This window comes from Equus przewalskii, chromosome 21, assembly GCF_037783145.1.
Source record: "Equus przewalskii isolate Varuska chromosome 21, EquPr2, whole genome shotgun sequence".
Taxonomy (NCBI): domain Eukaryota; kingdom Metazoa; phylum Chordata; class Mammalia; order Perissodactyla; family Equidae; genus Equus; species Equus przewalskii.
This window is the reverse complement of record NC_091851.1, coordinates 27,014,544-27,039,324: the sequence shown is the minus strand read 5'-3', so window position 1 is coordinate 27,039,324 and position 24,781 is coordinate 27,014,544. Positions and strand designations below refer to the sequence as shown.

Here is a 24,781-nt window from a genome sequence, read left to right as displayed (position 1 = left end):
TGCATGTGTATGTACGAAAATTAAAGGATAATGAACATTGCGTCGGCCCAGGCACATAGCAAGACTCCCTGTTTACTGTTGCAGACCTTGATTTTGCACTGTTTGGCCTGCAATTACAAGGTATACTCATTTCATTATGACAGAAATGCAACCCACAGCTAGCAAAAAGGGGAATTTACTAGCTTACATAATAGGAAGTCCAGAAGTGATACTGGTTTCACACATGACTAGAGCATCCATCTCATCTCTGCTTCTTTCTGTGCTGGCTTCATATTGCAGTCATGTTCTTTCTTCATTAGGAGATGGGGAGGACAAAGTGGCCAGCTCCCTTAAGTTCCCTCACCACTTAGCAACCCCAAAACTTGACTGTTGCTCCCAGGGGAGATTGGTCCAGCTTGGGATGCATATGTCCCCTGCACAGTGATGAATGGGTTATGGAACCGGGTTGAGGCCAAGGAAATAAGGATGCAGGGTACACAGCTCTTACAGGTGGCTACTAGAGGGAAAGTGAAAAAGGTAAGGCAGAGTAAGAACTCAGCAATTGCCCTGTCTCCAGATTGGGCCCAGGGTCACAGTGGATCAGTCTGGTTCTGCTTTAAAACAAAACAAAACAAAAACCAAAAACAACTTTATTTGACAAAAGACAAAAACAAGTTATTTACAGTAGTTTTTTGCTCAAAGAATTCAACGGGGTAACTGTGCTTCTCCTCCAGGTTCGCCTCACAACTAAACCAAGTAGAGGCTGCCCCACCCCCAGCCTCCCCATCTTGCACAAGGGGGGAATGCCAACCAGAATTCAGCAGCATGGCTCTCTCACCCCTCACCACCTCCACTGCTTAGTGCACTGTGGGAAGGAAAAGTCCCACCCCAGCCCAATACACTTCCAGAATCCCCTGCTACAAGCATCTTGCAACAGTCACACCAGACCTGGGCTCAGACATGGGTTGGGTGGAAGAAGCTGGGCAAATAGCAGCTTCAACTAACCTTGAAGCTGCCATGTTTATTCTTCCCCAGCTGGGCCTCAGGAGGGTGAGGATCCCTGATCCCCCTGGGGCATGCAAGGAGCAGGCAGGGGAGGCAGAAGAGGGAGCCTAGGAAACTTGCTTACTCACAGAAAACAAAGCTCCCTCTCCTTAAATAACCAATCCCTGCTCCCACAGCAATGGATGGGCCAAGCCACTCAGAAGTGGGGGAGCCTCCCTGAAGGCTGCAGGGATCATTCCAGAAAGGACAGAGCATATGTTGCTGCCTTTCTCCTGGCCAGGCCCACCCAAGTCAGCCAACACCCAGGAACTCTCCCCCATGTGCCTGACTTGGCAACTTCAGGAAACTACAGGCTGGGGCTCCTGACCTGTCTTTTGGCCCAGTAACAATCTTATTCAGAACAAAAATATTTCAGCTAATAATAACCTAGGATTAGTGTTTCTTAGGATATATAAAGATGGGGTATATTGCTGTTGAATGCTGTCAGCAATGAAACAGCAAAATAAAAAATGGGGAGGAGGGAGGAGAATAAGATCAACTGTGATCTTTTCACTGTGAAGTTCAGGGCAGGAGCCTTTGCAACTCATTTAAAGAAAGGTGCAACACAAAGGCGCTCACTGCGACCCCAGCCTCCTCTGAAGGCAGTTCCTCAGGCAGCTGGGGCTTCTATTCCCTGCTTCCTCCAGGAATAGTTTCCTGCCACCATCGTGGGAAAAGCTGCCTGTCTGAGTCAGCTAAAAGGGCTTCCTGACCAGTAGATGGCTCACTTCTCTCCAAGTAGGAGTTTCTGGGAGCTTCTGACATTCTGGCCCCACTGATCCAAGTTCCTAAAGGAATTCAAAACTCAGGCTGCAGGGCAAATCTTTCAAGGATAAAGAGGGGGGAAATATTAAAGAGAAATAAAAAACCCCACTGCCTCAGTCTAGCTTACTTCCCCCACCCCCCCAAAATACAGTAAAAACAAAAATAAAAACAAACACCTCTCTGGTTTTATCATCCTTCTCTGCTCTGCGCCTAGAAGGTTTGGTCAGATTCTCTGTTGGACCCTCACTCTGGTTGTGGCTTTATCCCCTTCTGTGCCTGATGCAGAAAAGTCAAAGCCCATAAAAGTTTTTTTCTGCTTTTTTTTTGTAAACCAAACCAAGAATAAAACAACCATTTGGAATTTTGCAGATTTTGCTGGTCCCCAAAATAAAAATATTCCTTCCTTGTCAAACAGTCACCAACTGCAGTGGCGGATCATTCCCAGTTCATGATACTCCAGCACGCAGCACACTCTGATTCCCCACACCTCGGCTAACTACTCCCATTAATGTAGACCACAGCAAAAAGGGAAAAATAAACACAAAGTTTAGTGAAAACCTAAACATTCAACTGGAGTCGGTTCTGTTACATCTGCTGGATTCTTTTCTTTTGTTCACACTTATGAACTTGGAATGTCCACACCTGGCTTAACAAAAAGAGGCCCAGCTCAGGGGCAACTTGGACCCAGCATAGGTCTGAACTTGGCAGGTTTCCTGTGCCCAGCCCAGGAAAACGGGCTGGAACGAAGGGGTCCTGGGGATTCTCTGGAGAAGCAGCAGCAGCAGCACCATGCCTGTCTCCGAAATCTCTTGGTCTCATCACTGAGGACGCCTGGAGAAACGGCAGAGTCAGCAGAGGAGAGGTCCCCATCACAGTGCAGTGACACCAGCTGGCGTCTTCCTGCTGAAGACCTCTGAACAGAGGAGATGATCCTGATGTTTGGCAGTGATCCAAAGAAAACCCTCTGTATGAAGGGGAACCAAAACGGAAACCCAGGACAGCTGGCTCGAGCCTCGAGCACCCCTGTTGGCAGATGCCTACTTGGGGTTTTCAGAGACTAAGGGGATGGGAGTGTGCAGTAACGGGGGCGACGGGTCCTGCTGCTTCTGAAGCTCCATCTCAGCAGCCCTTTGTAGCGCCACCTCCACCAGCAGCTGGAAGCTGCTGAAGTCCTCCTTGTCCTGCTCTGGGGGTGTGGGCGGTGGCGTGTTGAAGAGTCCACCTGTGGGGCTTCCAGCTTCAGCCCTGGTCAGCAGGGTGAGTGTGCTGCCAGGGGTAACCAGGGGCTTGGAGGGCTCCAGCTCCCCTTGTGGGAAGGGGGCTGCTGGCTTTTCCCCTTGGCCTGAGTGGAGTGGCACGGAGCACACAGACAAGGAGAGCACATTGGTGGGGGCTGGTACAGACACAGCCAGCACCGAGGGGCTGCTGCCACGGGGGAGGGCCACATCTGAGGCCTTACCCCCGCGGCGGGAAATGGTGAATTGGTTGGGGTCTTTGCCATCCTTCCGAAGCATGTCTGGGAGAAGCCGCCGCCGGGCGTTGATGAACCAGTTACATATCTGGAATGAATATGAGAGACTGGTCAGTTCACGCAATCAAAACCAGCTATGAAGTGCCTATGTTTCAGGCTCCAGGAACACAGCAGCAAATGCCACAGACAATCCCCGCCCTCAGGTTCATGTTGGGAAGAGAGGGTTAAAGAAGAAATCATACAAATGAATATAAAATTGCAACTGTGATTCAGCCAGTGAAGGGAAGGTACGGTGGTGCTGTTGGAGACCATAATGGGAAGAGCTAATCTAGCCTCTGTGGACTGAGAGTAGTAGTCTCTGAGGAAATGGCTGGTAAGTTGTGATCTGAAGGATAAGCGGTAGTACAGGTGGGAGGCGGGAAGGGAGAACTGGATTTAGAGGGATCAACTTCTGAAAAGACCCTGTGTCGGGTGGCAGCAGAGTGCCTATGAGGAACTCAGAGAAGACAGGCCTGTATGGCTGGTGCTCAGAGTGGTAACTAGAGGTTACCTCTTATGGTGGGGATTTGGTTCTTTATTCTAAGGGCAACAGGGAGCCATAGGAGGGTTTTAAGCAAAAGAGGGACTTGCTATGTGGAGAACAGAGTAGAAGCAGGGAGAAAGGTTAGTAGTTCAAATTACGTTAAGGGAAGTGATGAGATGATGACGAATGTTCGATCTGTTTGGGAAACTGGAAATGACAGGACCTGGTGTCCAACTGGATATGGGTGAATGAAAGAGGAGGGGATACTGCCAAGGATGATTCACTCCTAAGTGTCTAAAGCAGAGTCTTGCTGTGGACCAGAGAAAGAGCCACAAAGACACCAAGTTACTGTCAGAAGAAAAAATTCTTTCCAAGCAAAACCACAACCAGTGGCTCCAGCTGAATGTGCATTCAATCAACATCCTTAAGTCTCCCCCCCGCCACATGCTGCTGAGAAAGCTACCATTAACCTTAACCCCATTCTTGTCTAGCTGATTGTTTAAATCAATTTTTTTAGACCTATGCGTGAGGCACAAAATTTCTCACTGTTAAGTGGTATGCTGCAAAGCCAAGACATATCTAGCACCCTGTCCCGTATCTGTCTGGACTCTCTTTAACAGTCTCCAGTTTCATGGCCCTCCAATCCAGCCTCTTCACTGGTTGTCACTTCTCTTTCTAAAATGCAGTGACTGTTACTCCTGTTCTAGGAACCTGCCATTTGACTCCTACTGCCTTCAGGATCCAGTCCAGATTCCTGAGCCTGGGTGCTAAAACCCTCGCGTATCTTTCCAGCCCTTTTATTCTTCAGCATGTGAAATTGCTCAGTAGCCCTCATTCAGGCCCTATTCTTTTTTTCCCCCCCAATAGCTCCATGCCTTTTATACATCACATTCCTTCTTTCTGGAATGCTCTCTTCTCCATCTGGAGAATGCCTACTCCTCTAAGTCTTGGCTGACCAAAGATATTAGAGAGAGGGCCAGAGCAGAGGAATGGATTCAAAACGTATCTCTATTCAACTACGGCTGGCGTAGGGCCTAGCAGTTTCTTTTCATACGTGCATGAATGACACCATCAGGGTCGATAACTGTTCAGGAAGAGTGTGAATAGTTTCTGCACACCTGAGAGCAGCAGGCACCTAATCGTGGCATCATTCTTGACTATCTAAAAGATCAACCAGTTATACCCTCTTTCCTCTCATTTACTCCTAAGATGTGGAGTAGACCAGGAGATGTGGCAAGATGGAGCCTATAGTAGCTCACCTGGGCATTACTTAAATATAGTTATGGATTAGACTAGAAAACAGTTTGTTAGCTGCATGGCTGGTGTAAACTCATAAATACAAAACGTGTTTTAAAAATTGTCTTAAACAGGCAAATATAACCCCCTAGCATTTTTTCCAAGTCCTTCTCCCTCTTGCCCTCCACTGGAGGGGCCACCATAAGGGAAAAGCTGCCTAATCACTTTCTTGCCAACTCAGAAGAAGCAGAAAAGATACATTAGAAACTGTGGGTGTGTGGGGGGTGTGGCCTAGTAGATAGCCACACATCTAGGCATCTTTTTGGGAGCTTTCACTGAGAAGAGCTTACCAATAGCTGCTATTTACTGAGCAACGTACATCTACACAATTTTCTTCTAATAGTTACCTCAGCCTTAAGAGTTTGATCAATTCCCATTTTACTAAAGAACGTACTTAAAGCTCAGTCTGGAGAAGTCAGGCAGGATTCCACCTCCAGCCAGGGATGCCCAAGCCTGGGCCTTTGGATCTGGAGGAGAGTCCCTTCTCTCTGAATCTTTCTCTCAGGCTGTCACAGGGCCCCAGAGCCCAGCTTATTTTATTCACTAGAACAGTCAAGTTAGAACTTCTCACTTTCCTGTTGATCTCCCTTTCAAAGATTCAGGAGCTCACTCAAATAATATTTATTGAGCGCTTACTATGTGCCAGGCCCAGTTCTTGGTGTTGGGGATGCCTCTGTGAAGTAAACAGACATACACTCTGCCCTGTGGAGCTTACAGTCCATCTAGTTGTGGAGACTGGCAATGAAGAAATACGGTGCCTAGCCACCAGTACATGCCAGGAAGGAAACAGACAGGAATAAAAGGGTAGCAAATAAAGGTAAGATAGTCTTCCGTAGATAAGGGGTCTGGGAAGGGTGAAACCTAAAGGATAAGAAAGAGCCAGTGATACAGAAAGCTGAGGGAAGAATGTTCTAGACAGAGGCAACAGTGAATACCAAGGTCCTGAGGCAGGACAGGGTTTGGTTTAAGGAAGTGACAGAAGCAGGCAGGACTGATCCCACTAGGCTAGAACACCAGGGTAAACCACTAAAGGGCCTAAATAGGCCCTTTGACCTAAATTTCACACTCTAGGTCCTGCTAGTCCTATCTCTTCTCTCCTTAGTTTATCAACAGGTACTTACGGAGCATGTGTCAGCTGCTGTAGCTGGAAGAAAAAACAGGAACTCCCTCCCTATCCCCTCTCGTGTGCTGGGATGTTAGGAACTGAGTGGGCTGCAGCAATGCCTAACATTCCTCTAATGTTTGCTGGATGGATCAAAGGCCTGGCTCTCCTTAGGGCTCCCCGTACCAGTTTCTTCCCCTACCCATTATCTTTCTTGACTCATATGCAGGCAAGCCCTTGGGTACCATCTTCCCGTGGACTTTGTCTGTCTGCCTCTACCCAGCCAAAGGGATAGCCACCTATGACAGGAGCTGGCCTGGCTCCTGACCCAGCAGGCTGCAAATGTACTCACTCCATAGGTGACCTGAGGACAACACTAGACCCTTGGCCCTGTCAGGCTGGGAAAACTCCTGGGCAGGGCAGAGCCACAGCTTTTGTGTGATCCTCTCCCTCTCTATTCCAGCCTGAAAGGACCCTGCCCCTGGGTTCTCATTTGCCCCTCTTTACCTATATGGTCCTCCTAGTGCAACTGAGCGCACACACAAAAGCCCGCATCAACAGACACTGGCTGAGCTGAACCCTGGCTAGAGCTGCAGGGAGGCCCCAAGGAGAGGTAAGGCTGAACAGCTTGGGTGAAACGAATGAAGGGAGCTAATTTAGCATCTCTGATACCAGGTATCATGTCGGCTATCTCACCTGCATTATGTTTAATCTGCATACAAGCCTAGAAGGTAGTGAGCAGTGTCCCCAAAGTACTAAAGAGGGGACAGGAACTCGAAGAGATAAAAGAACCTCCCCAGAGTAACACAGCTACCAAGTGCAGAGCTGGGACTCAAACCCATGTCTCCTGGCTCCAGAGCCCCTACTGCTGTTCTTACTGTGCTTTGCTCTGTCTTACCAAACAGAGGAACAGAACGGGGAGCTGAATCATCATCATCATAATCCTAAAAGCAAACACTTGTTAAACACAAAACATAGCAGGTGCTGTTCTAAACATTTCCCATCTAATTACTCATTTAGTCTTCAACAGCCTATCAGACGGGTTCTGTGATGATCTCCATTTTATCCGTTGAACTGCTGAAGAAACAGAGGCCCTGATCAGAGGGGTTCAGTAGCTTGCTCAAGGTCACAAGTGCCAAGGCTGGGCTCTGATCCAGATAGCCTGGTTCTAGGCAACCACCACTGCCAGGTGAAAAGACTGAAGAGTCAGCCTGAGGCCTTTTCTCCTTGGTCAGATGCTTCCATCTCCACAGTTGCCTCCTCAGCCACCTGTGCTGCAGGAGAGCACTGCACCTCTCTACCTCACCCCTGCATGCAGAGGAAATGGTCGGGTCACAGTAACCTGGGGCAAGCGAAGTAGGGACAAGTGTTTTTGTTGAGAAAGCAGTCTCTGGGACTGAGCCTGGGCATTTTCTAGCAGCTGTGTGGGCATTCAGCCCCTCACTGCACCTCCCATTTTGGCTTATAATTCAGAGAAGAGAACAGGAGAAAAACACCCCCCACACACAAGCATACTCCCCCACATGCTCACCCTGGTCCACAGAAAACTTGGCAGCCTGTCTATTTTGTCTTCTCATCCGATAGAAATGCACAGCTGAGGGGGGTCAGGCAAAGGCAGGAGGCCTGAATGCACCGCCAGTGCCAGCTGTGACAACGGGCTATCGGGATTTTCTGTAGCTCCTTCCAGCTGTCCGACCCATGCCTAAGTCAGAAAAAGAGCACGTGACGTGCCCCCACTGAAGGTCCTTGGGGAGGTGGTAGGGAAAATGCCAAGGTGAATTCTGTGATTGATATGGCAAAACACAGGCTGGATGCCTGAAAGCCTGTCTCTACTATAAAACTGGGCCCTATCTGAAAGGCTGCTGTCCTGCCAGTATTTTTTTATCAGTAGCTGAGATGAAGGACAAGGGAGGAATCAAATGTGAGTGGGAGGGGCACCAGGAAGCTGAGGAAGGCCACGAGGATGGAGCATCTGAAGAAGGCGACAAGTGCTTTAATTTTCATGTCTTTTCAGCTGTGAGAGACAGAAGCAAAAGAGGGGAGAGAAGTGAAGATGTGGAGAGACCTTTCCCAAACATCATGGTACCTCCATTTGTGTTGTGACCACCCATATCCAGGTGCTCTTAAAGGCAGCTGGCTGTATTAGAATCACCTTGAGGGTAATTTTAAAACATATCTTTTTCTTCAGCTTTTCTAGATCCGATGAGGACGGGGGACAGAGTCAGGAATGTGTTTTTGAACAAGCTCCCCAGAGTTCTGCTGCCCAGGCTTAGGAACCAATGTTTTAACCTGCTGGTTTGACTTGTCCTGGTAGGTCGAACCTTTATTTAAGCAAAAAAACTTACACAGAAGCTCAAAAAATATATACACACAGATGAAGGTGGGGAGACAGAGGATGCCAGTGCGAAGAAGTGGGAGGCAGCTAGCTTTGAAGCCAGAGTAAGGAGAGCAGCTTCCATCGATAAAGCGTCACTGAGGACTAGGCCAGCCCACGCCACACAGCAGGCCACAACTTCTGCACCAGGCTCCTTTCCTGCCTTATGCTCCACACCAGAGGGACTGCTGCCCCTCACCTCCACACTCCTTCGAGTCCGTCAGGACTCCATTCAAATACAGCTTCCCCAGAGAAGCCTTTCCTAACCACCAGGGCAGCTCAGCTGACACCACACTGGTAATGAATTACGTTGAATTCTTAGACTTTTAAATAATGTCTCCCCTCCCCCTGGGGGCTACCCGAAAGCAGGGACAGTGCCTGTTTGACAGCTGTGTTTCCAGCACACAGCAGTGGGCCTGGCATAAGTGTACCCCCAATCACTAATACAGAGTCAGGAATGAGGCCTGAACCTCCCTGCCACGCTCACCTTCCCTCCCCAAGAGGCAGCCCCTTAGGACAGTCAGAAACCACAGCAATAACTGGGCTTAAAGGGTGTCACAGGAACCTGTGAAAATCCTTCACAAAGGACTTTTTTTTTTGGTCTGACCCTCCCAACTGCCTAGCCCTGGGCAAGTACCAGCAAACCAGTTAGTTAAATGACTCATTGACTTGCTAATGAGATCGCTCCGGGGTGGGTTAAAGGAGACAAAAAGAGAGATGTCTCCAAGGAGAGAAAAAACAAGCTTGGCAAAAGTTGATGCTTGTCAAGCCAGGTGATTGGTACAGGGGTGCATTATAATATGCTCTTTTGTGGATATTTGCAAATTTCTTAATAAACAGTGAAATTTTAAAAATTAGATATGGGAAAAAGAAGTGCCTCAAGGGACTTAAGCCAACTTTTCCAGATTGAGGAGCCACTACATTTCCTTACTTCTGAATTCCTGACTGTTGACATTTCCAAGTTTATCTTCATATCCTGTCACTTTGACGACAATTATTTTCTGAGCACCTACCAGATACAAGGCACTGAGCTAAACATGTAGGATATAGTGATAAATAAGACCAGGCCTCTGGAGCTTAGTGTGTCCTAAAAAGCAATTCTAGGCAAGTGTCCAAAGGCTGGCCCAGTCCAGGTGCTGTGGAGCACACAGCTCCTCTAAGGGTTGGGAGTCTCCCTGGTCAGGGGTGGGGGCAAAGTAGTCTGGGGTAAACATCAGTGTGGCAGCAATGGGGGGGCCAGGGATGAGGCCCACTATGCAGATAGGGACAGGTGATGTTGTTGGGTTGGCAGGAGCCATCAAAGGGTTTTCAGTAGGGCAGTGACAAGTGATCAATGATAGGTTGGACTGTGGTAGGAAAGAAGCCATATTCCAGAAATACTTAAGGAGTAAATGTATAGGAATTGCTGACTGACCAAACGAGCTGAGAAGGGCTTATCTAGGGGAAACTCCCAGAAAGGGAAGGAGCCAGCTTGGCAAAGTTATCACTTATCAATAAGGAAATCTGAGGTGCCTGTGAGACCTCCAAACAGAGGTGTATGGCTGGGACCGTTTGAGGTTCGTGGTACAGTTTCCATCAAGGAGTGCCAGATGGTCCCCACTGCTCCTTAACTCTCAGCATGACTCTAGAGCAGGGTAGCCACCGCTGGAATCCCACTCACCAGGAGATGCTGGGATCCAGCAGCTAATCCTCACCCCAGACCTATATTTCTCTAAGTGGGAGCTGGGGATATGTCGTCCTAGGGGTCCATTAGTTCTCCACAAGAATGTTTTGGCTTTGTGTTTCTATTTTGATGGGGAGTAGGAGTACCGTGGCCTTTGGAAACCCAGACCTGCTCAACTCTGGAGTCAGTGCCTCTGTCAGCTTACTTGCCACAGCTCTGTCAGCAGACACCATCCACCACTTTATATTAATGTGGTTATATGGAATCTCATTGGTTTTACATTTATTTAACTTTGGAAAGCTGCTTGGTTATTTTATAGTTGTGTATAAGAGCAAAAGCAAGAAGTTTTAAACCCAGTTTTCTGGTTGTACGTGCTTAAGTGATGTGATAATAAAAATGACTCAAGTCAACATGTTGGGGGGGGGTCCATGAAAAATGTTTTCTTTAAAAGGAGTTGGTACATTACTCAGATTTGAGAAACTGTGTCCCTGACAATAAAGCAATTTCAATACAGTGTGACAAGTGATTTGACACACTTGTATGAGCACAGGTATGAGGCATACTGGGAATACATAGCAGTGGCCTCAAACCTAGGCGGGAAGAGCCAGAGAATGCTTTCATGAGAAAATGCTTAAACAGACTGAGCCAGGTTCAGAAAGGTCAGAATAAGCCAAAGGAGAAGGCCTAGAGGCCTAAGAGTTCAAGGGCTCCAGGGACAGGAACAACTGAGAGATGAGTAAGCTCCTAAGAGTGTGGACTCTATCCTGAGGACAGTGGGGTCTGTGGAGTGTGTGACACAATCAGATTTGCACTTTTGTGTCCAAGAGAATGTACTGAAGGAACAAGGCTGGAGGCAGGAAGATCAGCAAAGCAGCTAAGTAATCCTGACTTTCAGGCTCCAGCCTCTGGCCTGTGTTCTACATCCTGTGAGTTCAAGTCCACCTCTTCTGGGAGGCCTTTTGAGGCTCCAGGCTGGCTCAGAAGCCCTGCCCTGGTTTTCTGCTGACTTCTGTCCCAGCTGTGATCATTTTTTGCAAACATCAGTGGCCAGGTCTTCCCTTGCTCCCCATCCCAGACTATATACTCCTTGAGGGTAGGAATGTGTCTAGTTCCTCTCTGAGATCCCAACTCTGTCCAGCATAGAGCTGGGCATAGTTGGGTATTTGGCAGTACACTGTGAGATGACAGGCACTGCTAGACACTTGGGCTCAGTCCAAGACCTATGATGTAGAAGACATGAGGGTGAAAAGGAGAGGAGAAGCACAAACTCTGTGCCAAACACCTCACAGTGAGCCTTGAATTCTTCTTCTCAGTTCCTCCTCCTTACAAGCTATGAAAGTGGTACAACCATCTCAGTTTTCCAGATGAAGACACATGAGGCTCAGAGAGGAGGCAGTGACTGGCCAAGGTCCAGGCTTCCTCTTGTGGAGAAGATGGGATCTGAGTCAGGGTCTGTAACTCTAGAGCCTTTGTCGTAGACAGACTCCGATTAACCACTGCCCAGTGAGTATAAAGTCAGGTGACAGGAGTTCTGAGGGCTGAATACTCACCATGAGGCTTCACAGGAGGGACGAGAGCTGGGAAGATGTGGGAGGCTCCAAGTGAGGTCAGGGAAGGAGGGAAGGACAGTACCACGGATTCAAGTAACGGGCTAGAAAACTACAGAGGTGGAAAGGGAGCAGTGGGGGCCATTGGGGTGGGAGGTGGGTCTTTGCTAGGCTGAGGGCCTGCTCTGTGTCTCCCAGGTAGGTGCAGCCAAACTGGAGGCAAGGCAGTGGAAGTCCAGGGTGTCCTGCCTCAGCACCATGAAAGCAGAACCAGAACAGCTGCAGGTGGGCAGTCGGGCAATTCAGAGGAGATAATAACCTTGCACTCTGACACAAAGTGGCTCACACAATCTTCTGAGTGTGCTCATGTGCATGGTTTACAAAGCACCTTCATACCCAGTTCTGAATCTGTTCCTCACAACGGTTCAGTCACACAGGGGGGATTCTAACCCCCACTTTACAGATGGGGAAATCAAGATGTGGTCCCCAGCTGCTATGTGGCAGAACTGGGTTTTGAACCCAGAACTGTGACTTTTGCCTTTTGCTTGACTGTGACTCTGACTCATTTTTTAACCATGCTGCAGATCACCAGCTGCCCCCTGCAACCAAGTCACTATCCAAGCACTGCTCTGGGTCTGGGGGCCAATTCCCAGACACCCAATGCCTTCTCACCTTCCCACTGCCTCCAATGTTAATGATGGCACCTGGACATTACTAACAATTCTTTCCCTCTTCAGAATGCTCCAAAATCTGAAATCTAGCTGCAATGATTTCACACCACTGTCTTCCCTGGAGGCAGGGAGAGTAGATGTTCTCATCTGACCCAAGAAGAAACTGAGACGCAGAGAGGAGAAGTGACTGCCCAAGGCCACACAGTGAGTCAGTGCCAGGGCTGGGATAGGACTGGAACCCAGGCCTCCTGCTACCCGCTCCTTACCTGCAGCACTGACAGGTTGGTCTGTCCAGAAAGGCTCAGCTTCTCCTGCTCTGAGGGGTAGGCGTTGTAGCGGTGCAAGTAGAGCCAGTCCCGGAGGATCTTCACTGACTCCTTGGGCAGGTTCCCTCTTCGCTTCCTCTTGCCTGCCAGAGAGAGGAGGCCTTCATCCTCGCCCAGATCGCTGTCTGACATGGTGTCTAGGGGCTAGGCTGGATCTTGGCAAGCCTGGAACAAGTGGCAGAGGGGATGGGGACATTATTACCATGCACTGCCTCTCACCCTTTTCCTAGTCTCCAAACACACCATCACTAGAGCCTGGGATGCCAGAAATGGGGGAATCGCAATTCAGAGTCTCAGGCCACACAGCCTAAGCAAGCAAGAAGGGATGAGTCCAAAATGCCTCCATTTCATGGGGCCGGTAGATGACTACTGAAATGGCAGCTCATTAATAAGCTGTACCAGACTAGAAATAATTACAGCTACCACTGATGTCTCTTTTCCCTGCTCTGTATTGAGCACTTTACATTTAATATCTCATTCAATCCTCACAAATCCCTTTAAGAGAGACACTACTATTATCATCGTTTTATAGATGAGAAAACCAAGGCCCAGGGAGATCAGGAAAGCCGCCCAAGATACTGTGACTGTTAAACAGAGTTACCATGTGACCCAGTAATTTCACTCCTAGGTATATCTACCCAAGACAAATGAAAACCTATGTCCACACAAAACCTTGTACACAAATGTTTATAGGAACATCATTCATAGCAGCCAAAAGGTGGAAATAACCCAAGCCTCTATCAACAGATGTATGGATAAACAAAATGTGCAGTATTATTTGGCCACAAAAAGGAATGAAGTCCTGGGCTGGCCCAGTGGCACAGTGGTTAAGTTCACACACTCCACTTCAGTGGCCCGGGATTTGTGGGTTTGGATCCCGGGCGTGGACCTCATCAAGCCATGCTCAGGCGGCATCCTACATACAAAATAGAGGAAGTTGGCACAGATGTAAGCTCAGGGCCAATCTTCCTCACCAAAAGAAAGAAAGAAAAAAAAAGGACTGAAGTCCTGTATGCTACAATGTGTATGAACCTTGAAAATATTACACTAAGTGAAAGAAGCACGTCACAAAAATCACATATGATTCCATTTTTTATGAAATGTCCAGAATGGGCTAGAGGGGGATAGAAGGGTGATACCTAAAGGGTATGGAGTTTCTTTTTGAGGTGATAAAAATGTCCTGTAGGGCCAGGCCCGATTGCCTAGTGGTTAAGTTCTGTATGCTCCGCTTTGGCGGCCCAGGTTTAGTTCCGCAGCGTGGACCTATACCACTCTATTAGTGGCCATGCTGTGCTGGTGGCTCATATCCTAAAAATAGAGTAAGATTAGTGTGGATGTTGGCTCAGGGTGAATCTTCTTTAGCAAAAAAAAAAAAGTCCTATAATTGACTGTGCTGATAGTCAATTGTGATAGTCAATAGCATAGCTGTGAATAAACTAAAAACCACTGATTTGTTTGCTTTAAATGGGTAAGATGTATGGTATGTGATTTATATCTCAATAAAGCTGTTATGGAAAAAAAAAAAAACCTCACCTCCGGGATATGGTATAGACGAAGCCTTTGGACCAAGGTAATGTGCTCCCCCCAACCCCTGCCCCCGATTTGATACCATCTTTCTCCCAGGTCTCCCAAGACCCAGTGAGAAGTCTGGAAAATCTGTCAATCACCATGGTCCTACAGTAATCCACGTAATATTTACTGTGTACCTAGTGTGTGCCCTACAGAGAGAGTGTTGAGTCATCCCTACTGGTTGTATCTCAGACATTCTTCTTTGTCATCTAGCCCCTGGCCTGGTCCCAGAATCAACTCCTCAAAAACCCAGATAACGGGGCTGGCCCCGTGGCCGAGTGGTTAAGTTTGTGCGCTCTGCTGCAGGCGGCCCAGTGTTTCGTTGGTTCGAATCCTGGGCGCGGACATGGCACTGCTCATCTAAACCACGCTGAGGCAGCGTCTCACATGCCACAACTAGAAGGACTCACAACGAAGAATATACAACTATGTACCGGGGGGCTTTGGGGAGAAAAAGGAAAAAATAAAATCTTTAAAAAAAAAACAAAAGAAAGAAAGTGGAAGAAGATTGTATTTGATGGCAAGGCAGAAAAGCCTTGTTTAAAAACAAAAACAAAAACCCAGATAAGTGAACAAGCCTGGGCTCTGGGCCCTCCAATTTGGCTGTGTGACCATGGACAAGTGTCCTTCCCTCTCTGGATTTGAGCCCCCTCTTCACCTGTCAAATGAAGGAAGGTTGTCCCTAGACAACCCAACTCAGTTGCTCATCCCCCTGACAAACTTCTTGTTCACACATGCCTAAGAGATTTACATTTTAAAACCAAAAGTTCTAGGCCAAGCTGATGCCAGGATCTCAAGGCTCCTCCCTCCTCAGCCTTTTAACAGCTCCCCAGCAGGCTGGGCCAACAGACTCTGGCATCTCCCAGGTTTTGTTTCCTCGACTTGGGCCAGAGCCCAGATATCTGGCTGGCTAGGCCAGGCTTTCGAGGGAAGGGTCTACCCTCCCAGCCAGGCCACCTGGAGGTGAGAGAGGCATTGGTTAGAGGTGCCACTCAGCACCAAGAGCTGCTTTCTGAGGTCAGGCTTCTGAGGTTTCGCTGGCCGGGACAGTGGGGAGCTGGGCTCAGGGATGCAGCCCTGGCAGGCTGTGAGTTTACTCAAGGTTATCTGTACAAATTCCACCCTGGCCACCAGCCAAGGCCTAGTCTGCAGAGTTACAGGGGTGGCCCGTGGAGATGACTCCTCAGTCTATACAGGCTTCTCTCTCCACCATGGTGTCCTACCGCAGTCCGCTACAAACCCCGGAGGTTTCCCACATACACACCCCACACTCACACCTGGCAACTTTCTAACAGCACTCAGATAACTGGTACTAACCCATCGCTCCGCCCTTGGAACTCCCAAGATTTTCACCGACAGATACAGCGCACACAGTTTACAAAGCCCACGTCTAGCACCAACAACTGGTACCCACGCAACCGGCCCAATTCCTGGATATATGCCCACCCACGAACTCCAACCGACCCGCCCACCCGCGACCTCTCACACTGGGAAAACTCCAGACGTCATCACCCCAGCGATGAGTTCTCACCCTAACTGGCCTGTGGCAGCACCCTCTCGACACAACACCCGGTGTACCCTCCTACACACTCCACGACGCCGACCTGCAGCCACTCCAGCACGAACTTTCTGACAACTCCCCCAGCTCGGCCCGACACTCCCCCGGGCGGCGCACTCGCGCTGCATTCCCAACAGTTCACACAAAGCGCGCAGCCTCCCCCGCGGCCCAGACCGAGTCGGAGCACATGGCTCCCGGGGCGGCAGGGAGTCGGCCTGCGCTCGGGGCGCCTGCACCCCTCAGCCCCTCACCCCACGTTAGACTCGGCGCTCCAGCTCCCCCGCGGGCCCGCAATCCCGGGGAGGCGGGGGCTCTGGAAGAAAGAAGACTCACGTGTCTGTCCCGGGGCAGGAAAAAGTTTAGTTCCCACCCCCTTCCCCCGCCGCTCGGCGCTGGCTGACTCTTCGGGGCGCGGGGCCGGCCGAGCCTGCGCGCTCGGCTTTGTGCTCCGAACTCGGCCCGGAGGGGGAGGGGAGGGGGCTGGGCTCCCACCTCCGCACCGCCCCCCCACCCCCAGCCCAGCGCCCAGACTCCATGTTGGCCGCCCCCTGCCCCAGAGACTGCGCGCTGCCTCCGCCGGAGGCCCGGCTCAGCTCGGCCCGCCCGAGGGTCCCGGCGCGCACAAACTTTCTTCGGGTCGCCGGCCCCACGCGCCCCGCTTCCTTGGCCCGCCTGGGAGTGACAGATGCCTCAGAGACAGACTTTCCTTTGTTCCAAAGGAAAGGGGAACTCGCGCGGGCTCCCCAGCCCTGGGCTCTTCCCGCGGCCCCCACCCGCAGCTGTCACTCTCAGCGGTCCCCCTCCCCGGCTCGGCCGCGGCGGGGGCGGGGGGGCTGCCGGCGGTTAGCAACGTGCACTTTTGAAACCAAACAAACCCACCCCTCGCGCGCTCAACCCAGCCGGGGGCAGGGGCGGCCCTCTCCCGGGGTGGGATCCTGGAGAGCTGAGCCCCCCAAGAGGGCCCCGAGCGAGCTTCCTCTCGGGGGGTGGGACAGCCCCCTCAGCCCCTCCCCAGCACACGGGAGTCGGGACTCACAAACACAATCGAGCTCACTACACCCACAATCGCACGCGCCAGGACGACGCCCCCTCCCCCGCCCGGCCAAGAAAAAGAAACTTTCCAAGTTGTCCGCGCGCCCCCCGCCCCCATCTGTCCCCCGCCTGTGCCCCGCACTGACTTTTCCGAGCGACTTTTCCGTCCTCGCGGCCTCGGGCTCGGTCCGGGGCGTCCTGGCAGGGGGCGGGGGGCGCCGGGGGAGCGCGCCGCGTACCTGCCGGGCCTGACACTCGGCCTGACAGCTCGCGGCTGGAAAGCACCTCGCGGCCTGACGTCAGATCCCCTCTCCTCCCCCCGCGCTCCTCGCCCTCCCCCACCCGCCCGGAGGGAGAAAACAAACTTTGTGCGGAGCGCGACGAGCTACGCCCACCCCCCGCGGGGCGGGCCGACGGCGGCGAGGGGCTTCGCCCCGCCCACCGCGCCCGGAGGGGGCGGGGTCGGGAGGGCACCTTCTTCCTGCGCCCACCCCCACCCTCAGGAATGCCACATGGCCTCGGAGAGGAGCGGTGGGGACCCCGGCTCGGGAGAGTCGGCTCGGGGGCAGGAAGTGGTCCGCGCGTCCTTTCGGAGAGCGCTTCCGGAGCGCCTACTGTGTGCTCCACGCTGGGGGTGGGGGCCGTGACCCTGAGGAGAAGTAATGCAAATCCTGACGTCCGTAAGTCCCCTCCCTGTGCCGGGTCTCCCGCCCGCGCTGTGATTGTTCCCATTGCCCCGAGAGGAAACTGAGGCCCCGGGGTTCACGCCCCGCTGGTCGGGACCGGGCTCTGAAGGGGACTCCTGTTCTGCCCTCCAGGCCTTTCGAGTCCGGTGGCGAGCTGCCTGGGACAGAACCCCGAAGCACCAGGCTCCAGGGTCTAGCACACGAGTGGCGGCCAGAGGTGCAAACGGCCGGCGTTCGGGAGTGTCTTTAACACGAGGGCGCTGAGCACACTTGTGTGTCGTCCGCCCCGTCCTTAGGTTGTGGAGTGGTGCTGTTGTATCTCAGTCCCTGGTTACCCGTGAGCTGCAGAGGCTCTTCGCTTGCTTTTTGTCACACGGACGACCAGCGTCCTTCAGCCAGGTGGGTCCCACAGGAGAGCCTGAGCCCTTACGGTGCCCACTGGCGCCCACTGAGACAGGTGCCTGAAGGAGGCAGAGCACCCGGCCGGGCCCCGGCGCTCCTGGATGGTTCCTTTTCCTCTGCCCACCACGCCCAGCTGCGCTCCAGGACGTGTCCCTTGGTCTTCCCCGACCCTGCCGGCGCTCTCCTCCCTGCCCTTGGCTCTCTACCACATCCTGTGAAGTACCTGCTGACCGACCCCGCAGGGCCTTCGGGGGAGGCTTCGTGCCCCTCGGAGCCCAGCACAGAGGCAGCCCAACTAAAACTGGGCAAGGCCTTTTCTGGGCCTCTGGTTTCCCATCTGGTTCCACATGTCTAGGACCCTTGAGCTTGGAAATCAGCGACCTTAAAATGGCTTTTGGTCTTAATTGTACTTTAGCAGTAGAGAACTCTGGTTAACAAAAATCGAATTTTTTCCAAACAGGCTCTAAGCCAATCAGAATCCTGATTAAATGGCTGTTAAGAGGCAGCTGGACTACCCATCGAAGCCAGGCTTCCCTGCAAACGCGCTTAGAACCTAGTTGGCCTCACTGCGTTCCTCACAGCAACACCCCAAGTGTCAGTGCCACTTGCCCAACGCTCTCGTTTCACAGATAGGGAAACCGAGGTCCAGAGTGGAGGCCCCAAACAATTTCTTGGGGAAGTGGTGCTCTGTCCACAGCCTTCTGAGAGAAAAAGGGAGGCTTGGGAGTCTTAGATAAGAAAGGTAAAACCACTGGGCCCTGGCCACTAGGCTCATAGAGCATGTGTGGGGCAGGCACCTTCAAAAGGGGGGCCTGGAGGAGAAAATGGGTGCAGCCAGGTGAGCCTGGAGATGTGACTGTCCCCAGCACTCAGTGCCAGGCACCAGGCATTGTGCTCAAGTGCATGATAGCCAGACTCTGCCCATTTTTTTTTTTTTTGAGGTAGCTTATCCCTGAGCTAACATCTGCTGCCAATCCTCCTCTTTTTGCTGAGGAAGACTGGCCCTGAGCTAACATCCATGCCCATCTTCCTCTAATTTTTTTTTATATGTGGGACGCCTGCCATAGCATGGCTTCCCAAGCAGTGCCGTGTCCACACCCGGGATCCGAACCGGTGAACCCCAGGCCACCAAAGTGGAACGTGCGCACTTAACCGCTGCGCGACCAGGCAGGCCCCAGACTCTACCCATTTTGGGGAAGCCACTAGGGATGTGGCCTGGAGCCCAGAGACCTCCCCACAGATTCAGCCAGCAGCAGCCCCAAGGCCAGTGCTTCCCAAGTCTTGTGCTAGATGAGGTGCACTGGGGCAAATGAAAGGGAGCCGCTGCTTCTTCCCCTTAGCCTGCCGCAGAGCCACCTGGGAGCTGGGTAACAAAGCAGGAGGAGGAGGGTTGGGAGAGGGGTCGAGGGAGACTGGTGGTGTCAGGATTGTGCATTGTCAACAAATTTCCCAGGTAAAGCCTAGATACAAGTAGTTTGAGAATTACCATGTAAAGTTTCTCCATTAGTAAGTATCAGAATTTAAAATGTGTGCATCCTCTAAGCCAGTGACTCCACTGCTAGGAATCTATCATGAGAAAGAATCACAGAACAAAGATAAATGCTTATACAAGATTGTCCTTCGCAGCACTGTTCATTCTGGTGGAAACTTGCAAACAACGACATGCCCCTCACTGGGAGCTGACTGGGACCTGAGCAGCTCTGGGACCTCGGCACAGCGGGGTGTTGTAATGGGGTAAGTCTGTGTGCACCTGCCTGGGGGTTGGCCAGGGTATATTTATTTTAGTTTGCAGTGTCCCAGCTAGAAGGGTCTTTCGATATATTTGATGAGAACTCTCATGGGAAAACCTTTTCTAACTGGGAAGTTATTTTTGTTATTATTTTTCTCTTCTCCAGTTCTGTCACCCGCTCCCGCTTTTTCACATATGAAAAAACTGGGTCCCTGAGAGAAGAAGGGACTTGCCTGATGGTAAACCTGGGTTCCTGACTCCTGGGACAGATCTGGGGTGGGCCTAGGAGGGGAAGGAGAGATGGGCATGGCATCAGAGCCCAGCCCAACCTGGTTGCCCCTTGGGGGCCATTTTGGGAAGAGTCCCAGGAACTCAAGGCCCCTCAGGCCAGAAAATGGACTGGATAGGCGGCTAAGGTGATTCCCCGCCTCCATCGTGGAAAACCCCAATTAGAGGTTCCTGCTGGTGGGCTCCTTGCTGACTGTGCCTGTTTCTAGTGAACTTGGTGATCACATAGGTTCAAACAAATGTCATATAAACCGCTTTCATTTAAAAAGAAAAAAAGCTAGTCACTGCCATTTTTACCTAGGGTTCATGGAAGTGAGGTAGGGGACCATGTTCCCTGGGAACCAACATGAGCCAAGGCTAGATCTGGCAGTATAAAAGCGATGAGAGTCTGTGGAGTGGAGGGGAAGAGTCCAGCAAAGGCCAAGGGCAGTGAGTAATGCAGGAAATAGGTGGAATCTGCTGGTAGGGCCTTGAAGGCCAAGGTGAAGAATTGGGATTTGCCAGTGTCAGCACTAGGGAGTGCCTGCAGGTTCCTGAGACAGTGGCTGAGGAGAGGTGGGAAGAGATTGGAGGCAGGGTGATCAGGTGAGGCAGGTCTGGGTAAAGTTCAGGCCAAACAGATAGAGACCTGTCTCTGGAGTGTGGAAGATTTGTGGCTGTCTTATGTGAGGTTCTGCGTTTTCATCTAATGTGGATTTCAGCTTATCAGCATCTTTCTTCTTAAAAGCTTTGTAGTATCTTGTTGCTCAAGCACCATTTGCTCGGCCTTCCCCTAGTTGTTGGGTATTCGCTCATTCAGCTAGTGTTTGAGTGCCTAGCACATGTCAGGCAGTGTGCCTGAAGCTGGGGAACCCGCCGCCTAGGTTGTCATGAAGGGTTTGGGTAGCAGTGCTTGGCGGTGGGAAGGGTATGGGATTTGGGATTTGGAACTACTACCCAGGTGATGTAGGCAAATCATCCAAACTCTTCGAGCCTCAGTTTTCTTATCTGTGGAAACATCCGGCTTTGGTGAAGGTCAAAGAAAATGATGGCTGTGAAAGCACTTTGTGAATGATGTAAGTGCTTATAGGAGAGCAGATAGCATTATCAGGGTGTCTTAGCTCTGCCGCTAATAGTTGTTTGCCATTTGACAAGTGAACTCATCTGAGTCCCAGTTTCTTTTTCTTTAGGAAATGAGAGAGTTGGACATGATAATCCTAAAGATCTCTTCCTTCTTGGCATTTTGTTGTCTAAGGCTTAACGTTTTGTTTTGTTTTGTTTTGAGGTAGATTAGCCCTGAGCTAACATCGGCTGCCAGTCCTTCTCTTTTAGCTGAGGAAGACTGTTCCTGAGCTAACGTCCATGCCCATCTTCCTCTGTTTTGTGTGCGACGCCTGCCACAGCATGGCTTGCCAGCTGGTGCCTAGGCCTGCACCCGGGATCTGAACCAGCCAACTCCAGGCTGCCAAAGCGGAACATGTGAACTTAACTGCTGCCTGGCTGGCCTGGCTTAAATGTTTTTGAAAGCAACATATATATATAAATGCCTGTTTGCCCACAGCTTAGGCAACACTGGGATTTATCTTTTTTATTTTGTCTTTGCTGGTTTAAGTGGTGAGGAGTATTAGCTAAAAGTTGGTATATGTCTGCATGACTTTCTTAAATAGCCAGGCTAAGCTTTGTTCTAGTTATGCTTGATTATCTGATTTTCTTCCTGTGCAAACAGTTTGCATCAAAGGGATATTTCAGATGGGCCCGAGTTACAGCATTTTGCCTCTGGCGGGGTATCAGTGAAACAGGGATGGTAGTAACCTGCAGGTAGGGAATGCCAGAGTCTCTTCTCTTCATGCCCTCGGCTTCTAGACATAGCTTAAGTAGTGAGAGTCATGCTTTTAATTTGGGGATTTAAAAAATCCCTGTTGATTTTCTGGTAGTCTTCTCTCCTACATATACCTCCAGTCCCAGCTATAGAAATCAGCCGGTCAGAGTTGGCTAATGTGGGGCCTCGGAGACTTAATGACTGTATTTTTCTTTATTCTTTTTTAAATTTCGTTATTTTTATTTTTTAAAATTTTTTTGCAGGGAAAGATTTGCCCTAAGGTAACATCTGTTGCCAATCTTCTCCTTTTTTCTTCCTTTCCCCCAACCCCAAAGCCCCAGTACATAGTTGTGCATAGTTGTGAGTTCTTCTGCTTCTGCTATGTGAGCCACCACCACAGCATGGCTACTGGCAGACAAATGGTGTAGTTTCACACCCGGGAACTGGGCCCAGGCTGCTGAAGCTGAGGGCCCCGAACCTTAACCATTCTGTCATCAGGGCTGGCTGGTCTTTATTCTTTTTATGAGGGTTTGGGTGATAGGATAGATGGGGATGAGACTCCATTTGGCAAATTTTCATCTTTTTTATACGTGGGAATTTTCTTACCTCCTGGACTGCTTTTTAATTACAAAAGCAAACACTCTGGGTTAATTATGGCAAGTGAAACAGTACAGAAGCATATAAGGAAAAGGTGAATAACCTCCCCCTCATTCCTGCCTTCCCACATTAGCTGTGATAACAGGTGTCTCTTCTTCCTCACCTTTCTCCAGTGCACATAAACACATGCAAATATATATACACATCCTGAGAGGTGTTTCTTTCCTCCCTCTTATTTACATTTTTTTCCCCAGTTTTCAACAGGGCTGCAATTAACGTTTTCTACATAATTATCTTTGTAGTTCTGAGAATTTCCTGAAATAGATTCTATGAAGTGGAATTACTGGGACAAAGTGCAAGAATGAATATTTTTACGGCGTGTTACTGAAGTGCTCTCTGTGTCAGCACGTACAGTGTTTGGGTGTTTATCGCACCCATGCCTTAGCCTCATCAATGTGAGCAATTTTGTGTTGAATTTTGCTCTTTTGATGGCTGAAGAATAGCCTTTGGTTCTTTTAATCTGTATTTTTTATTAGTGAGATTGACTATCTTAAAATTTCAAAATACATTTGTCACCTGTGAACTATCTCCACGTCTTCTGAGGTCTTCATGAGTTTCTTTCCGACCTGCAGGTTCTTTTTTGTAGTGAGGATGCTCTGCCCTTATTTGTCCTTTTTGTTGCAGGTTGTTTTTCCCCAAGTTTATTGTTGGCCTTACATTTTTCAGAGCTGTTTGTTTGCTTTTTTTATGTTTAAACTTTTCACTTGGTCAAATGTCAGCCTTTGTGATGTTGTTCATTGCTTTTAGGCTGAGAAAGAATACGCTAACCAGTGATTAAAGTAGTCACCTATGTTTTCTTTTTAATTTTGTTTCTTTCTTTTTTCTTTTTTCAAAAAAGCTTTCATTTAATAAGTTCCACCACTACTTAGTTTCCTTTTTTAAAATAAATTAATTTATTTTTATTGGGATGTAATCGCCATATAACATTGTATATGTATATGTGTATGACATGACTTGATATTTGTATGTATTGCAAAATGATCAGCACAATAAGTCTCGTTAACATCCATCACCACACGTAGTTACAGCTTTTCTTTTTCTTTCTTGTGATGACAACCTTTGAAATCTACTCTCCTAGCAACTTTCAATTTGATTTTGTTCGTTTCTTTTTTTTTTTTAAAGATTTTATTTTTCCTTTTTATCCCAAAGCCCCCTGGAAAAAAGTTGTGTATTTTTAGTTGTGGGTCCTTCTAGTTGTGGCGTGTGGGATGCCGCCTCAGCATGGCTTGATGAGCAGTGCCGTGTCCGCGCACAGGATTCAAACCGGTGAAACCCTGGGCCACCGAAGCAGAGTGCACGAACTTAACAATTCGGCCACGAGGCTGGCCCTGATTTTGTTTCTTAATGGCTGAATTTTTAACGTTTAACCCTTTACTGCGTCTGGAATTTATTTTGATTTACAGTGTGACGTAAGAATCTCAATAAACTTTTTTTCTGAATTGCATACCATTTCTTACCATCTTTCCATTCTTCATGGATGTGTGATGGCACCTCTTCCAAGGCAGTGAGTCCTTATGCTGTCTTGCCTGTCGTACTCCCAAGGCGAGGGTCTCTTGAGACTACTACTGTAGGGGATGAAAAGACAGATTTTTGGCCAGGGAGGGAAAGCCTTTGAATTTCTGTAGTGGAGACATTCTCCTCCTGGAAGCTCTTGACACTGGCGCTGTAAGCACCCTTACTTGCTCCTCGCTCTTCCAAGGCCCTGGGAGGGGTCATGTGTTTTATAAAATTTACAAAATTAAGAAATTTTCATTGTAGTCAGTTAAGACCCCTGTCTTATTCCACTGTGACGTCCTCCTCACTGTTCCCCTCCTGTCAAGTGGCCTTGTGTTGGCCCCAGACATTTTTTTGGATCTGGCTAAAGCTCGAGTTCTTCACTTTGCCTTTTTCACTTACCAGTGTATCTTAGAGACCCTTCTCTCTTCACGCGTGAAGAGCCTCCTTGTTCTTTTCAGCAGTTACCTCTTATTCCCTCGTAGGGATGTGTCCCGCGTTTATCAGACTGCTGTCCTGTGGATTGTACTTGGCTTGATTCCAGTATTGCTGTCACAAACAGGGCTGCAGTGACTTACCCTATACATGTGTCGTTTCACACGAGCACAGTCGTGGGATAAATTCTCCAGATTTGCACTCTAGTGAGCATATAAGAAAAGCTTAGTTTGGAAATAATTTTTCTTCATACTTTTTTTATTTTGGAAAAATATAAATAATGTAGAATTTACCATTTTCACCATTTTTAGGTGTATAGTTCAGTGGTATTAAGTACATTCACATTGTTGTACAACCATCACCACCACCCAT

The 24,781-nt window shown here is 49.7% G+C and overlaps 1 protein-coding gene and 2 long non-coding RNA genes across 10 annotated transcripts in view; 2 read left to right on the top strand and 1 right to left on the bottom strand.

Moving 5' to 3' along the window:
• Nucleotides 1-14,827, top strand: part of LOC139078068 (uncharacterized) — a 30,749-nt gene extending 15,922 nt beyond the window's left edge. For 2 of the 5 annotated variants that reach the window (XR_011530810.1, XR_011530805.1), the window contains one exon: nucleotides 14,544-14,827. This is a non-coding gene — a long non-coding RNA (uncharacterized lncRNA). Of the gene's footprint in view, nucleotides 1-8,194; nucleotides 8,263-8,368; nucleotides 10,626-11,962; nucleotides 12,050-12,501; nucleotides 14,289-14,543 lie in introns of those variants that run through there. The other 3 variants (XR_011530808.1, XR_011530806.1, XR_011530807.1) reach the window with 3 other exon arrangements.
• Nucleotides 616-17,341, bottom strand: TGIF2 (TGFB induced factor homeobox 2). The gene is made up of 3 exons (XM_070588314.1): nucleotides 17,067-17,341; nucleotides 12,702-12,926; nucleotides 616-3,347 (listed from the first exon to the last, which is right to left on the bottom strand). Exons 2-3 carry the CDS (start codon nucleotides 12,891-12,893, stop codon nucleotides 2,826-2,828), a joined length of 714 nt encoding a protein of 237 aa, XP_070444415.1. The 5' UTR covers nucleotides 12,894-12,926; nucleotides 17,067-17,341; the 3' UTR covers nucleotides 616-2,825.
• Nucleotides 17,303-24,781, top strand: part of LOC103557621 (uncharacterized) — a 53,060-nt gene continuing 45,581 nt past the window's right edge. Inside the window, exons 1-4 of one of the 4 annotated variants that reach the window (XR_546524.2) lie at nucleotides 17,303-17,600; nucleotides 17,903-18,005; nucleotides 19,635-19,742; nucleotides 19,904-19,976. This is a non-coding gene — a long non-coding RNA (uncharacterized lncRNA). Of the gene's footprint in view, nucleotides 17,601-17,738; nucleotides 18,006-19,634; nucleotides 19,743-19,903; nucleotides 19,977-24,781 lie in introns of all 4 variants that reach the window. The other 3 variants (XR_011530804.1, XR_546527.2, XR_011530803.1) reach the window with 3 other exon arrangements.